Here is a 16,648-nt window from a genome sequence, read left to right as displayed (position 1 = left end):
GTTCGATTCCTTGCCGCAAGCAGGACGTCGTGATCTTCTACCAAAACGCCGGTGGAATGAATTCTGATGTTGAAGAGTACCGCCTAGCTGTATCGGATCGTTACTACGATATTATTGTCCTGTGCGAAACGTGGCTCAATTATCGAACGCTTTCCAGTCAAGTCTTCGGTCCTGACTACGAGGTCTTTCGTTGCGATCGGAATCCTAACAACAGCCGTAAATCTACTGGTGGAGGTGTCCTTGTAGCTGTCCGTAGCGGGTTGGAGGCAAAGGCCATCGAGAACGATTCATGGAACTATGCGGAGCAGGTTTGGACATCGCACACTATTTCTATGCGCTCTGTACATTCCACCTGATCGAGTCCGCGACAATGAACTCATCGATACTCACTGTCGTTCAGTTTTCACAGTTGTCGAAAGTGCCACTCCAGTTCATTTTTGGTGACTTCAATCTGCCAGGCGTTTCGTGGAGTCCAACTCATAGCGGATTCCTGTACTCACATCCTGATAGCTCTACATTTCACGCAGGAGCTATTAGCCTTCTCGACAACTACAGCGCAGCGACGCTTTCTCAAATTAACCATGTAGTTAACGAAAATGATCGTAATTTGGACCTCTGCTTCGTGAGCACACAGGACAGGGCTCCATCAATTTCCTCGGCTCCTTGTGCACTAACTAAGCTAGTTCCACATCACCCTCCTCTAATTGTCACTGTTGAGGATAAACTCGCGTGATTTCGACGAGGATAAACTCGCGTGATACTGCTACGGTTTCTTATGACTTCCGTAAAGCTGACCACCGTAGCATCATAGATGTATTGTCTAGCATGGTATGGGAGAACATCCTTGATCCAGATGACGTTGAGGCTGCAGCGCAAACCTTTTCACATGTCTTGGCATATGTCATTGACAGACACGTCCCGAAAAGAACTCACCACAAAATGTCTCACCTGACAGACGAGAGAGCTACGTAGGTTGAAGTAAATCAAGAGAGCAGCATTGAGAAGATTTACGAAGTATCGCACGCTTTCTCTGAAACTACATTATGTGAGGCTGAATCACATGTACCAGTGAGTCAGTCGTGAATGCTTTTCAAGTTTCCAACGAGGCATCCAGCGCAAACTTAAGCTACAGCCGAAATCCTATTGGAACTACGTAAACGAGCAACGCAGGGAATCCGGCCTCCCATCGTCTATGGAATTCAACGGAGAAGTTGCTGCCACTGTTCAGGATATATGCCCCCTTTTTTCCGAAAAGTTTGCCAGTGTATTCACTAATGAGATACTAACTGACGACCATATTAACCTGGCTGCCAGGAACGTTCCAGGAAACGATCAAACGCTGGGTGCAATTGATGTTAATGCAGAAATGATTTTTAAGGCCGCGACTCTGCTCAAGTCATCCTTCAATCCTGGACCTGATGGAGTTCCATCTGTATTTTTGAAGAGACATATTGCTAGCTTGTTAATTCCGCTTCTTCGCCTGTTCCGAATGTCTCTCTCAGGTGGCATATTTCCATCTTGCTGGAAATTTGCGCATATGTTTCCCGTCCACAAAAAAAGGAAGGAATCGAGCTGTGGATAACTATCGAGGAATCACATCGTTAAGTGCCGTTTCGAAGCTATTCGAGCTAGTGATTATGGAACCGTTGCTGTCCCATTGAAAGCAGTATTTGAGTGCTGATCAACATGGGTTTACTGTCGGCCGCTCTACAACCACCAATCTGCTGTGTCTCACATCGTATATAACCGAAACCATGTCGGATTGGGTTCAAACGGACGTTATTTATTCAGACCTATAAGCAGCATTCGACAAGTTGAACCATGCTATTGCGATTGCTAAGCTCGGCAGGCTCGGTGTATGCGGTAATCTTCTGAGCTGGTTTCGATCATATCTTACCGGTCGGCAACTAAAGGTTGCCATAGGAGATTGCAGATCAGCTAGCTTTTTCGCCATATCAGGTATACCTCAGGGAAGCCACATGGGACCGTTAATTTTTATACTGTACTTCAACGACGTGCATCTGGTCATCGAAGCTCCTCGGTTATCATATGCAGATGACCTCAATATGTTCCTACGAATCTGCTCCACTGCTGACTGTCACTTTCTTCAACGTCAACTGAATGTATTCGCTAGTTGGTGCAGGTTAAACAGAATGGTAGTGAACCCAGCCAAATGCTCCGCTATTACGTTCTCACGAAAACAACAACCGATAATATTTAGCTATGACCTGCTTGGCTCGACAATCGAACGCGTGAATCAGGTGAAAGACTTGGGTGTGATCTTGGATTCGCAGCTTTCATTCAAGCAACACATCGCATATGAACTTTAGGGTTCATTTTTACGATAGCTAAAAACTTTACTGATATCTACTGTCTAAAATCTCTCGCTTGTTCGATCGACGCTTGAGTATTGTTCAGCTGTTTGGAACCCAAACTACAACAACAGTGCCGAGAGAATTGAATCTGTTCAACGTCGCTTTCTTCGTTTTGCGTTGCGTAGATTGCCTTGGAATGATCCGCTTCGATTACCCAGTTACGAAAGCCGTTGTCAACTTATCGACCTAGAACTTCTCCGGACTAGAAGAGACACAAGCAGAGCCCTAACCGTGGCCGATATCCTGCAAGGAAGGACAGATTGTGAGGCTATCCTGAGGCAAATTGACCTGAATGTTCAACCCCGACCGCTTCGTAATAACCTTATGCTAAGACTGCCTCTACGTCGCACAAATTATGGAGCGTACGGTGCGATTTGCGGACTGCAGAGAACATTCAACAGAGTTTTCGAAAGTTTTCTTCTGTTTATCGCCGGCAGGAGTAACTGACTATAAGATATATGTTAATGTTTTTATGTTATGACCATGCTTGAATGTATTTTTTTTACCATAGTTGATAAGGTTAAAATCATTGGGGCTTCATCCAGCCTGTTGATGTAAAACAACAATAAACAATAAACATACCCGAGCCATCCGTGGAAGACGTCAAGGCAGCACGTCTAACTAGCTGTCAACACCTGCAACTTATGCGCGAACATTTCTGGCGCGACTATCTGAACACCCTACAACCCAGAAAGAAGAATCTTCGAACTACGCCGAACATCCGTGAAAACATGGTTGTTCTGCTCCACGATCGAAACCAATCCCCACTCAACTGGAAGTTGGGTCGCATCATAGCCGTATATCCGGGCGATGACGGTTTGATCCGAATTGTCGATATCGTTGCGGGGGGTTCCAGCTACAGACGCCCTATCAACAAGATATCGGTGCTGCCTATCGAAGATAACGTACAACCTCCTTGTAATTGTTGAGTTACCTCAACCGGGGGGAGTATGTTCCGTCTCCGCCGAAAGTGAACCAACCATCTTGACAATCGCCGCTGACGAACAGCGACAAACAACACTAACCAATCAGCGACGTCCATATCACCATGCGCAGACAGTGCGCTTCTATAAAAGTGGCATCCATTAGGCAAACTCACTTCAGCTACCTTTTGACCGGCCACGAGCAAGCATCAGTAGCAGAAGAAAGCAAACTTTTGTAAAGAAAAGAAGTAGAGAATAAAAGTAGTTACTAGCGTAGCCGTCGCCGTTTGAATAATTACCCAGCACACATCCCTGGTTCGGAGCAAGCGTTGAACCTCACCCCCCAGCTCTTTTCAGAGCTCAAAGAGTTTGTTTTAGATCGACGCTTGCCTCCTCCACCAATCATTACCGATACAGTCCACTGCCGAAAGGGAAAGTGCTTTCCCAGACCGAACAGCCATTGAACAAGTCCCTGAGTGCAGCAAGCTCATGATTGACACCCACAAATGCAGTTCTGTTGTCTGAATGAATATCACTTGGCAAACCACGCTTGCTCACAAAGCGGTGCAGTGCAGCAATGAAGTTTTCTGTCGGGAGATTGGAGACCACTTCAAAGTGAATTGCCTTTACTACCATGCATGTTCGCCGCAACAGCCCCTTGTAGCTAACGCGCCACATTATACCAAACGGTTGATCTGTGAACCCAAGCCGTCAAACGTGATGATGGACAGATTAGAGAGAGGGAGAACAATAAGGACTGATAAGAGATATGAGATAAAAGAATGTAAACAAATCTTATCGTACATATATGATACAGTGATAGGAAAGTTAATATTTGTGAAGCAAAGCGGAAGAATTAGTTAAAATAATAAGGTGATTTATTTGAATTTATACCTACATTAAATTACTAAACATAAAACTAATTACAGGATAATAATTAGAATTTCACGAACTGTTGTGACATATATTAAACACATAAAACGGAGACTGAATTGTGAGTAAGATTACACAAATTGTTTCTAAAGCTTTCTTAATATAATAAATGCATTCTAGCTTTAAGCTAATATACACACAACTCTGAGTTGTTTTTTGCTGGAAGAACTCCGAGAAAATCTGTCGCAACAGATTCTTAAAGAATTCATCCGAAGTGAGATGGATTTCCCGTCGAATGTTCGGCAAACACGGTTGCGAACGAGGAGGGCCATTGAGCAGGTAAATGCTAACCTCCAGACCGAAGAAGACGATAAGGTGTCGAATCGTTCTTCGGAAGATTCGTTCTTGGCATCGATTGTGGACAACGGTGGAGGTGAGAACCGTGAATGCGGTGGATGTGAGCGGTCAAATGACGCTGAGCGGTTTATGGTTGAGTGCCAGAACTGTAACAGGTGGTACCATTTTTCGTGTGCCAACGTCAACACTGCTACGGTACGTACGGCTAGTTTCTCTTGCACGACCTGCGTTCCTCGTATTCCTGACCCAGCACTGAGTATTGCCAGTGGAATTTTGAGCACTTATAGCACTCGCAGGGCTAGAACAAGTCGTGAGTTGAATCGTCTGGAAGAAGAGCGCAGGTTAATGGATGAGCTGAGCCAGGAGAAGATCAACATGGAGAGAGCGTTGAACATGAAGGAACTTCGAGAAAAGCTCGAGCGTGGCAAGCAGTTTATTGCTCAGAAACACGAATTGCTAAACCGGCAAGACGAAGAAGATGCAAAAAGTGTACGCAGTTTGCGAAGTAGCCAGAGGAGTGCGCGAAGGACGGAAGATTGGGTGAAGCAGAACAAGGCAGCCGAGAGTTCCGGTAAGGTCGTCGTTAGTCAGACGCCTGTGCCAACATCTGTAGATGACAATCAACGTCAAAAGGCATCCGGCGTAGCGCAGGGAGTGCACTGTTCATTGACACCGAATAAGGTTTCGGAATCTGCTGTTCCTAAAACGTTTGGCGAGGGATTAGAGGTGGAATCAATCCCAAGAACTGAAGGAAGTGTCACGATTGGCGAGGATTCGGAGGATTCTATCGAAGGCGCTCTTGGATTGGCCGTGGTGAAGCTTGATAGAAAAGATCGAACCGATATGCCATTCGTCGATCTGAAGCCCTTCATCGATCTTCTCGAATAAAAGGACAGTATAGCGACTACTTCGAAGACCGGCGCTGTCCCGAAAGTGAAACGTATTGACATACCATCATACGAAAAATGGAGCTCCGAAACCGGGAAACTTCGAAACCAGCATGCTGTCGAGTTGCTACGAAGTGTGGAGTATATCCAAGAACTGAAGACGAAGTACGAGTTGGAGATGGAAACAAGACGTAAGCGAGAGTTGGAGCTGGTTAACCGGTTGAAGGTTTTGCAAGCACAGTACGACGAGGAAACGAAGCGGATGCAGGGATCGGAAGAAGGTCTGCGTACTCAGCTCGAAAGTCGCGGTCGTCAGCTATCAGCGCTTCAGGACACCATCAAATACCTGGAAAACCAACACGTCGAAGAACTGCAACGGATTCGTCAATCGGAAGAGGATTTGCGGATTCAACTCGAACATCGGAATCGGGAACAAGCAACAATTCAGAGGCAGAATGCAGAGCTAGAGAGTGAGATCCAGCGTCTGCGGGCTACGGAACAACAGTTGCAGTCCCAACTAGTAGTCACTTGTCAACGGGAGCAAGAAGCGATTCGTCTGCGAAGTAAAGCGGAAAAGGACTACTGGGCGTTACGTGACGAAGTTCAGCAGTTGGAAGATGTCGTTCAAACACGTAACGAAGGTCAATCGTCGGTAAGTGGCAACAATAGTCCAGAATTAGCTAACCCAAACATAAGTTCTGGAAGGCCTAGGGTAGATAATTCAGGGAACAGTCGGCATCATACTCCTCCTTTTCCACCACCTCCTTCGCCCTTTGTTAACGAAGGTTTTCCAAGTAGTCGACAGGAAAACTTTGGGGACCCTGGGTTTCCGCAAGTTCATCCACAGTGGATTCCGAATCAACGTTTTGTACCGAATCAGACATTTGGACCATCGTCTCAACAATTGGCAGCCAGGCAAGTGGTCACTAAGGAGTTGCCAATCTTCTCTGGTGATCCTGTAGATTGGCCGCTTTTTATAAGCAGCTACCAGCATTCGTCGGAGATTTGCGGCTACTCCAACGCAGAAAACCTTCTGCGGCTGCAGCGTAGCCTTAGAAGTTCCGCCAAAGATGCAGTCAGCAGCTTTTTGCTGCACCCGTCAACGGTGCCTCAAATTTTGTCGACACTTCAGCAACTGTATGGTCGTCCGGAACAGATCGTCAACAATATGATCGCTAAGGTGAGGGCAACTCCAGCTCCACGGACGGATCGATTGGAGACACTGGTGAGTTTCGGACTAGTGGTGCAAAATCTATGCGGCCACTTGAAAGCAGTCGGATTGGAAAGGCATTTGTCAAACCCCATCCTACTACAAGAACTGGTCGACAAACTACCAGCAACAGCGAAATTCAGTTGGGCGCTCTATCAGGAGCAGGTTCCGGTAGTTGACTTGAATGTGTTCAGCGGTTACATGGCGAAAGTGTCATCGGCAGCTAGTGGCGTAACCCAGCTTGTCAGCATTCCGCCGAAAGCTGGAAGGGAAGAGCGAAGCAAACCCAAGGAGAAGTCGTTCATAAACGCGCACATGGCAACGGAAACGGAGCAATCGAAGCATCGCGAAGAGCCAACCAGAACGAGAAATTGGGAGAAAGCGGCAGAAGAAACGCAACAGCCGAAGTATTCAAGTACACGCAGCAAATTCTGTCCGGTGTGCAAGGTTGACGGCCATCAGATTGGAAATTGTGCAGCTTTCAAAAGACTCGATTTGGACGGTCGTTGGAAGTCGGTAAAGGCAAACAAACTTTGCGCACGTTGTCTCACATCGCATGCACGTTGGCCGTGTAAGGGTGAAGTTTGCGGGATCAACGAATGCCCGAAGCGGCACCACCGTTTACTGCACTTCGAGCCACCGGTTGAATCGAAATCGGACGAAGCATCTACGAGTGCGGTGGTTACAGTACATCGTCAGATTACCTCATCAACCCTTTTTCGGATCCTTCCTGTTACCTTATTCGGTCAAAGAGGTCAGGTCAACACATATGCTTTTCTAGATGACGGATCCTCAGTGACGCTCGTGGAACGGTCGATCGCAGAGGAATTGGGTGCCGAAGGCAGAGTGGAATCGTTGTATCTTCAATGGACAGGAGGCGTTAACAAGAAGATTTCTGGATCGGAGGTTGTGAACATGGAGATATCAGAAGCTGGCGGAAACAAACGGTTCAAGGTATCGGATGTGTATACGGTGGACAACTTAGGACTTCCTCAACAAACGTTGGACTTCGAGGAACTCTCATCAAGGTTCGCTCACCTAAGGAAACTTCCGGTGAAGAACTTCGAATCCGCTGTACCAGGAATACTGATAGGGCTTAGTAATTCCCATCTGCTAGCCACTCTGAAACTCCGAGAGGGAAAGCTGAATGAGCTGATCGGGACCAAAACTAGAATTGGCTGGGCAGTATGTGGAAGCTTGGGGAAGCCAAAAACAGGTATACTACATAGACAACTACACATATGTGCAGGACCATCGGATGTAGATCTCCACGATTACGTCCGGCATTTTTTTTTTATGTCGAGAGCCTAGGGGTAGCAGTTGTTCCTGCTGTGAAAGGGGTAGAAGAGCAGAGGGCATATAAGATCCTGGAAGAAACCACGCGCCGTACCAGTACTGGGAAGTACGAGACTGGTTTGCTTTGGAAGTACGACTACATTGAGTTTCCGGACAGCAGACCAATGGCGGAGCGTCGTTTTAAGTGCCTTGAAAAGCGCTTAGCTCGGAATCCGAATCTATACGACAGCGTCTGTCGTCAAATAGCAGATTTCAAATCCAAAAGTTACATACATGAAGCGACCATGCAGGAACTGGAAGGGTTTGATCTACGTCGAACCTGGTTCCTTCCTATCGGAGTAGTTTTGAATGAGAAGAAGCCTGGGAAAGTCAGAGTTATCTGGGATGCTGCATCGAAGGTTGAAGGCATATCGCTAAACTCAATGCTTTTGATAGGTCCGGATCTCCTAACCCCGTTATTTTCCGTAATGTTCCCGTACCGGGAACGCCAAGTTGCAGTGTCAACCGACGTCAAAGAGATGTTCCTGCAAATGCTGATCCGTGAACAGGACCGCAGCGCTTTGTTGTTTCCTTACAGAGATTCACCCGAGCTACCAATGAGCATCATGGTTTCGGACGTGGCAATATTCGGAGCGGCCTGCTCTCCTGCGCACTCCCAGTACATAAAGAACCTGAACGCATCGGACCAAGAATGGGAACTACCGAGAGGAGCAGCAGCCGTTACAAAGCGGCACTATGTGGACGACTACGTAGACAGTTTCAATACAGCGGAAGAAGCGTACGAGGTAGCCAAGGAAGTAATCGAGGTGCACAGGCGCGCGGGATTTCATATCCGCAATTGGATGTCGAGTGACAAAAGCGTGTTGGAGAAGTTAGGAGAACCTAACAGGGAACCATCAAAAATCATGCTACCGGATAAGGAGGTTGGATACGAGCGAGTGCTAGGGATGGTCTGGTTGCAAGAGGAAGATGTTTTCGCATTCTCACTACAGTTTTGCGAAAGAATTCGAACCTTGGTGGAAGCTCCTGCAATTCCCACGAAGAGAGAAATGCTACGAGTCGTCGTGAGTATGTATGATCCGTTGGGTTTAGTGGCTTCGTTCGTAGTACACGGAAAGATCCTGATTCAGGACGTTTGGCGGACAGACACTGAATGGGATGGCAAGGTTCCGGAAGTGATCGTGAAGCGCTGGATGGAATGGCTTGTGGTACTCAAGGAGATGGATGGATTACGCATTCCACGTTGCTATTTTCTTGAATACGATGCTGATAGCTTCAAATCCCTGGAGCTACACATATTCGTTGATGCCAGCGCTCAAGCTTTCGCGGCTGTAGGATACTTCCGCATAGTTGACAAAGGGCATATCAGGGTCGCACTAGTTTCATCGAAAACCAAAGTTGCACCCCTTAGAGGACTTTCGATACCGCGATTAGAATTGATGACAGCTTTGCTGGGAGCTCGCTTGCGGAGAACAATAGACCGTAATCACACGCTGAAAATCCATAAAACTTTCTTTTGGAGCGACTCTTCGACAGTTTGTTCATGGATAAAATCCGATGTGCGTAGGTATCGCCAATTCGTGGCCTTCAGAGTCGACGAAATACTCAGTTTATCGAGCGTCGATGAGTGGAGATGGATTTCAACCAAGGTCAACGTAGCAGACGAAGCAACCAAGTGGGGGAAAGGCCCTTCTTGCAACGTAGACAGCCGATGGTTCCAGGGACCAGAATTTCTGTATGCACAGGAGGCAGGATGGTCGATGGATCCCAACGAAGAAGGGAATATGGATGAAAGCGACAAAGAACTTCGAGCGGCGGTCGTTTGCAGTCATCTCGTCGTACAACCGGTGGTGGACGCAGAGAGGTTTTCGAAGTTTGAACGATTGCTGCATTGTATGGCGTACATGTACCATTTCATCAACAACCTGCGTACCCCGAGTACTGAGTTAGCTGACACGGTTGGAATGACTAGTGAAGAACTGCAGATGGCGGAAGGAATCTTGTGGCAGACAGCACAATCCGAAGCGTTTGCTGAGGAAATTACTATTTTGAAGCAAAGACGAGGTGACCAACGTGCGTTGGGAAAGCAATTGGATCCATCAAGCGCTATTATGAAACTGACACCATTCGCCGATGAATACGGGGTTCTGCGAGTGGGAAGTCGTGCTGCAGCAGCGCAGATATTGTCTTACGATGCGAAGTTTCCTATAATTCTACCCAGAAACCATCGCATAACGGATTTGTTGTTGGACTATTACCATCGCAAATATGGACACGCAAATGGTGAAACGGTAGTCAACGAGGTGCGCCAAAAGTTCCATGTTCCGAAATTGAGGGTTCAGCTGCGACTAATCAAGAAACGTTGCATGTTGTGCCACGTGTACAAAGCGACGCCTGTCATGCCAAAAATGGGACCGCTACCTTCGGTACGATTAGAACCATTCGTACGCCCTTTCACCTACGTGGGAGTGGACATTTTCGGCCCATATTTAATCAGGATTGGACGAAGTGCAGTGAAGCGATGGGTTTGCCTGTTTACATGTCTCACCGTTCGGGCTATTCATCTCGAGGTTGTCGCCAGTCTATCCACAGATTCCTGTAAAAAGGTGATAAGAAGGTTCATTGCGCGGCGTGGCTCTCCCCAAGAAATCTACTCCGACAACGGAACTAACTTCGTCGGAGCGAATCGGGATCTGGTGGACGAAGTCAAGAAGATCAACATCGAACTGAGCAGCACGTTCACAAATACGGAAACTCAGTGGCGTTTTAACCCACCTTCTGCCCCTCACATGGGTGGTTGCTGGGAAAGGATGGTTCGGGCCGTAAAATCTGCTCTAGGATCGATTCCGGCAGTCCGGAAGTTGGATGAGGAATCACTAGCAACCGTGTTAGCAGAAGCGGAGAGTATGGTTAACTCGCGACCGCTCACCTACATTCCCTTGGAAACGGCTGATCACGAATCCTTGACCCCAAATCATTTTTTGATGTTAAGCTCCAACGGAGTTCGTGAGCCTGAGAAAACCCCGACGGACGATGGAATGGCCTTGCGAAATAGCTGGAATATGGTGCAACATACGCTAGATAACTTTTGGCGTCGCTGGATAGTGGAGTACCTGCCAACCATCACTCGGCGAACAAAGTGGTTTCGGGATGTAAGACCAATCAAAGAAGGCGAACTAGTATTCGTGGCAGACGAGAACGTAAGAAACCGTTGGATGAGAGGACGAGTAGTTCAGGTGATCCCAGGCAAGGATGGAGTGGTTCGCCGGGCAGAAGTACTGACGTCAAGAGGGATTCTGAAGAGACCTGCAGCGAAACTGGCTGTGCTGGACGTGGAGAATTCTGGTGACGCCAAACCCGAAGCTATGGCGACACGCGGGGGAGGATGTTCGCCGCAACAACCCCTTGTATCGGTTACCAGTAGTGGTAGCTAACGCGCCACATTATACCAAACGGTTGATCTGTGAACCCAAGCCGTCAAACGTGATGATGGACAGATTAGAGAGAGGGAGAACAATAAGGACTGATAAGAGATATGAGATAAAAGAATGTAAACAAATCTTATCGTACATATATGATACAGTGATAGGAAAGTTAATATTTGTGAAGCAAAGCGGAAGAATTAGTTAAAATAATAAGGTGATTTATTTGAATTTATACCTACATTAAATTACTAAACATAAAACTAATTACAGGATAATAATTAGAATTTCACGAACTGTTGTGACATATATTAAACACATAAAACGGAGACTGAATTGTGAGTAAGATTACACAAATTGTTTCTAAAGCTTTCTTAATATAATAAATGCATTCTAGCTTTAAGCTAATATACACTCAACTCTGAGTTGTTTTTTGCTGGAAGAACTCCGAGAAAATCTGTCGCAACAATGCATACAAAAACAACCACATATGCTTTGTAAACTTTGGACTTCTTCCTAAAAATAAAGAATATATTTCCATTTTAGATGTTGTCAGAACATGAAACCACCGGATAGTGATTCTCTGTATGCTTTAACAATTCTTGGAATCGACCGACCCCTTCCAGAGAATGATAACAACAATGTCATATTAGCCAGTGACATTCAAATGGTAGGAAATTAATGATCAAGAAAGGTCCCACCGAATGGCATCATTGTCATAGTTTTAATTTAAAAAAAACAAATTTACTTACGCTTCTGTTCAATTTCAGCTGCAATTTTAATCGTTGTCAGCATAAAGCAAAGAAAAAAACGTTTTACTATTTACGACAATCAACAAAACCCAATTATTGACAGCTATTTATTTCTACCTATGTGTATGAATGCACTCTATCATACACAGGTTCCACTTTTGCTCAGAAGAGGCGTTGCCGTTACTGTCTCCTGATTTGCCAGTCTTCTTGATTTGTAGTCTTCGCAATAACCTTTTCGGCCTTCACCATTTCTTCTGCCGTAACACTCTTGGTAACACTAAACACATATTTTTTCCTTCTTCAGGTCAATAAACCTCATCACGTAGGCCCAGCCCTTAAAAGCTTCCTGTAATCACTCACTTTGTTGAATTGCATTGGCGGTTCACTTCTCACAGCCACCAACACCCTTTCTGGCCTGATGTCAGGTAGGACTGATTCCTCCAATTCTTCTGGCTCATCTGCTTTAAACGCCTGCTTTCACTGCATAGATTGGCCATTCCTCCACGATTTTTTGTTCACAATGTCTATTGGCAATTCACCTCTCGAGATGGCATCTGCAGGATTTTCTTCCGATCTGATATAATTCCAAGTGTAATCTGGAGTTAGTTCCAGCACCGCAACCGCCTTCTGCTATTATGCTTCGGATGTAAACCACAGCTCCATATGCCCGCCTAGAAAATCCATGTAATTTAATCCATGTCGCATTACTGAGAACTACACAACGTTGCTTTTGTTTTTGATTGATTACCGTTAGCTCTTCTCGAAAATGCTGCTATTGATGCAACAATTCGTCAGGAAGCTGCTCATCCCAGTCTAGTCCAAGACGCCATTAATCTTGCGTGATAATTTTCGCACAGGTGATGACTGGTTCCAGGAATCCCAATGGATTGAAAAGCCGACCGATATCCGACAACACCTCACGCTTCGTAGAAGAAATCTTCCCATCAATCAACGGCTCGACGTGGAAAATGAAATAATCTTCCGAAGGATTCCAGATCAATCCAAGAATTGTATGACATTCCCCTGAAAGCCATTCCCCAGAATGCACCATTTCTCAGAGAACAAATCCACAGAATGAACCATTACCCAGAAAAAATAAATCCCCAGAATGTACCATTCCCCAGAAAAGATGATGAAATTAGTAATTTTCACTTTTCTTTTTTTTACTATTGATAATACACTATGTTTACTTTTATGGAACTATGTATTTATCAATTCCAAACCATTTTTTAGCTCTTTATAAAATGGCAACCTTCAAGTTTTCAAGCTCTTCGTTCATCATTTAATAAGTAAAAGGGTCTATTATGCAATCCAATTCAACCAGTCGGAAACTGTTAAACCTTATCGAAGAATTGTTCGACCTGAGTTGAAGAATTTCTCGTGATGGATTAAAAAATCGGTGCATGGAACATTGAACTACCGATTACAAATTTATAACATAATTCTACTCGTTATTATCCCAAATGGCACTACCCCCAATCCCTTGAGAAAAGCTATTGATTATATATTTTCCTTATATAATAAAAGAAGGGAATATTCCCTTCTTTATCATACATCCAAAGAATTAATTATTTTCTCTTTTATATATACAAAGAAGGGAATATCACCGACAAACCGACATAAATGATAATACAAATTACAAAGAAATTTCTGCTCAAAGCACAAAGGTTCTAGCCACGAACACGCGTACAAAATTTATGAGTTGGTTCGAATCTAATTAATCATGTTTTGTTGTTTTTGACATCATCCACATCCAGAGGGCCAGTCACTTTCGAATGTATGGGAATGGTAGGAAACCATTTGAAAATGCATGAAAATTTTCAGTTTTTATTCATAATCGTCTTTATGGGCAGTTTTAGATGCACAAAAATTGCACGAGTACATTACTATGGTGATAAGGTAAACACTCGTTTATTTGTTTTCTTCTGTGAAAGCATTTTTAGTCACAAATCGTGGATTTTCTGGTATTCTCCATACTGCAAAAATGATTTTCCTACCACTGAAGGGGCGACATCTATCGGATCTTCTACTCAAATCATATAATTAATTGAGAAATCCAACTTAAACTCATGCGCGCCTGGTGGCAGGAATAAGCACTAACCGACGGTGATAAGTCTGTGACAGCCCTTGAAAATTTCATTGATTGTTTGCAAAATTATTTAATTTCAATGTAATTTCATGAAAATTTCTTGTCAGCATGGATGAATCTTGTACAAAATGCATAAAACTATTTTATAATGCATTGTTCTTAAATAAAAAGCTACTTCAAGACTTATAAATTACTGAAAACATGTTAAGGTTTGAAATCATCTGCCGATTAAACAACAGACAAAGTTGACCGACTAAATCAATCGACGAAAAACTATTAAATAGGCCGATTGCTCGGTGTAGCACCAGACGAAAAACGATTTAATCTGCTGATTAATACGCCGACTGAAATTAATTTTTAAGTGGCAATAGATTTAGTCGGTGGACGAATCGGGTGATCTGGATGATGTTTGTTTATTTGGAAGATATTTACGAAACAAAGCACGATAAAATTCAGAATTATATACCATTATTACGAGTACTACTTTTTTGCTCGGATCATGTTTTGACTCCCACAGAAACTCACTAGAATAAATACAAAATAATAGTTTTTTGGTTGAAATTTCAAAAATGTATTCAGTTTGACACATTATTTCGGACTTATCACCGCTGCGATTGCAGCGCCATGGCGGCCGATTGAAACTTGGATTTGTCAATCTATTTCGGACAAATTATTTTTATCTAGATAAAACATTTCTATGGTTTTGACAGATGGGATCGCTTCACATTTGAATCGGCCGTTATGGATTCTCGATCAAGAATTAAGTTTAACTTTCATGTCGGTTTGTCGGTGAGAATATTCCCTTCTTTATCGTTTATCCATAGAATTAATTATCTCCTTTTCTTATATTTTCAAAAAAGGGAATATTCCCTCCTTTATCATATGTTTAGCGAATTAATGATGTTTTCTTTTATATATTCAAAGAAGGGAATATCACCGACAAACCGACATTAATGATCATACAAATTAGAAAAAAATTTCTGATCAAAGCACAAAACTGACATCTGCCGCCGTGTTTGCGAAAAGTATGTATCCTAGCCACGAACACGCGTACAAAATTTATGAGTTAGTTCATTTCCATGTTTATGACAGATGGGATCGCTGCACATTTGAATCGACCGTTATGGATTCTTGATCAAGTGTTAAGTTTATGTGTCATGTCGGTTTGTCGGTGGGAATATTCCCTTCTTTATCGTATATCCAAAGAATTAATTATTTCCTTTTGTTATATTTTCAAAGAAGGGAATATTCCCTTCTTTATCATACATCCAAAGAATTAATTATTTTCTCTTTTATATATTCAAAGAAAGGAATATTCTCTTCTTTATCGTTTTTCTAAAGAATTAATTATTTCCTTTTCTTATATTTTCTAAGAAGGGAATATTTCCTTCTTTATCATATATTTAACGAATTACTGATGTTCTCTTCTATATATTCAAAGAAGGGAATATTCCCTTCTTTATTGTATATCCAAAGAATTAATTATTTCCTTTTGTTATATTTTCAAAGAAGGGAATATTCCCTTCTTTATCATATATTTAACGAATTAATCATGTTTTCTTTTTTTAGATATTAAAAAAAGGGAATATTCCCATCTTTATCGTTTATCCAAAGAATTAATTATTTCCTTTTCTTATATTTTCAAAAAAAAAAAGGAAAACGCCTTTATCCATTAAGAAGTTTTTCTATTCTTTTTAAATACGCGAAAGAAGATTCCAGGAGTGACTATAATAAACAAAAATAGTCAATCTAATACATGGCATACTTTTCTGGAGAATGGTACATTCTGTGGAATGGTGTATTCTGGGGAATGGTTTTATTGGGAATAGTCCGTTCTGGTGAATGGCTTTCGGGGGAATGTCATACAATCCAATCCAAGTGTCTTGATTGTATTATTAATCCCAGATTCTTCGAAACTGACTTGCTTTTCTTGCAGATCCTCTGGAATTGCACCTGGACCTCTGCACTAATCGAACAGAATTTGTGAACGCCGAACCCTCCTCGAGCCAATAATGCTGATAGTTTTTTGTATGTATCGATCACCGTTTCGACCAATTGTTCACCGGTTAGAAAATCGTCCACATAACTGTCCTTTTCGATAACTTGTGCGGCCAGTGGAAACTGTGTACCTTCGTCTGCAACCAGTTGAATCAATGCCTTTGTCGCGTGGTACGGTGAACTTGTCACACCGTACGTTACTGTTTGGAGCTCGAACACCTTCCATTCACCGTTTTCATCACACCACACAATCTTATGGTACTTGCAGTCATCTGGATGCATACCGACTTGACGGTACATTTTTGGAACATCGGCTGTCAGTACCACTTGATGGCCACAAAAGCGCATAATTATCTTCACCAGATCACTTTGTACAGTAGGCCCAACCATTACAGCATCATTTAACGAGATTCCAAAACTTGTTTTTGTCGATGCGTCGAAAACTACCCTAGTTTTCGTTGTGGAA

At 43.6% G+C, this 16,648-nt stretch overlaps 2 protein-coding genes across 4 annotated transcripts in view; one reads left to right on the top strand and one right to left on the bottom strand.

Annotated features, from left to right (window-relative positions):
• LOC135714629 (small subunit processome component 20 homolog) overlaps positions 1-16,648 on the bottom strand; it is a 136,914-nt gene that overhangs the window by 112,794 nt on the left and 7,472 nt on the right. The gene's annotated exons all lie outside the window — the stretch shown is intronic.
• LOC135714635 (uncharacterized) lies at positions 5,594-15,588 on the top strand. The gene is made up of 4 exons (XM_065238016.1): positions 5,594-6,067; positions 6,296-7,653; positions 7,932-11,685; positions 11,741-15,588. Exons 1-3 carry the CDS (start codon positions 5,594-5,596, stop codon positions 11,353-11,355), a joined length of 5,256 nt encoding a protein of 1,751 aa, XP_065094088.1. The 3' UTR covers positions 11,356-11,685; positions 11,741-15,588.

This window comes from Ochlerotatus camptorhynchus, unplaced genomic scaffold (genome assembly GCF_037179485.1).
Source record: "Ochlerotatus camptorhynchus isolate MF236.1 unplaced genomic scaffold, CSIRO-AGI_Acam_v1.1 ptg000682l, whole genome shotgun sequence".
Classification (NCBI taxonomy): domain Eukaryota; kingdom Metazoa; phylum Arthropoda; class Insecta; order Diptera; family Culicidae; genus Ochlerotatus; species Ochlerotatus camptorhynchus.
This window is presented reverse-complemented; position numbering and strand designations above follow the sequence as displayed.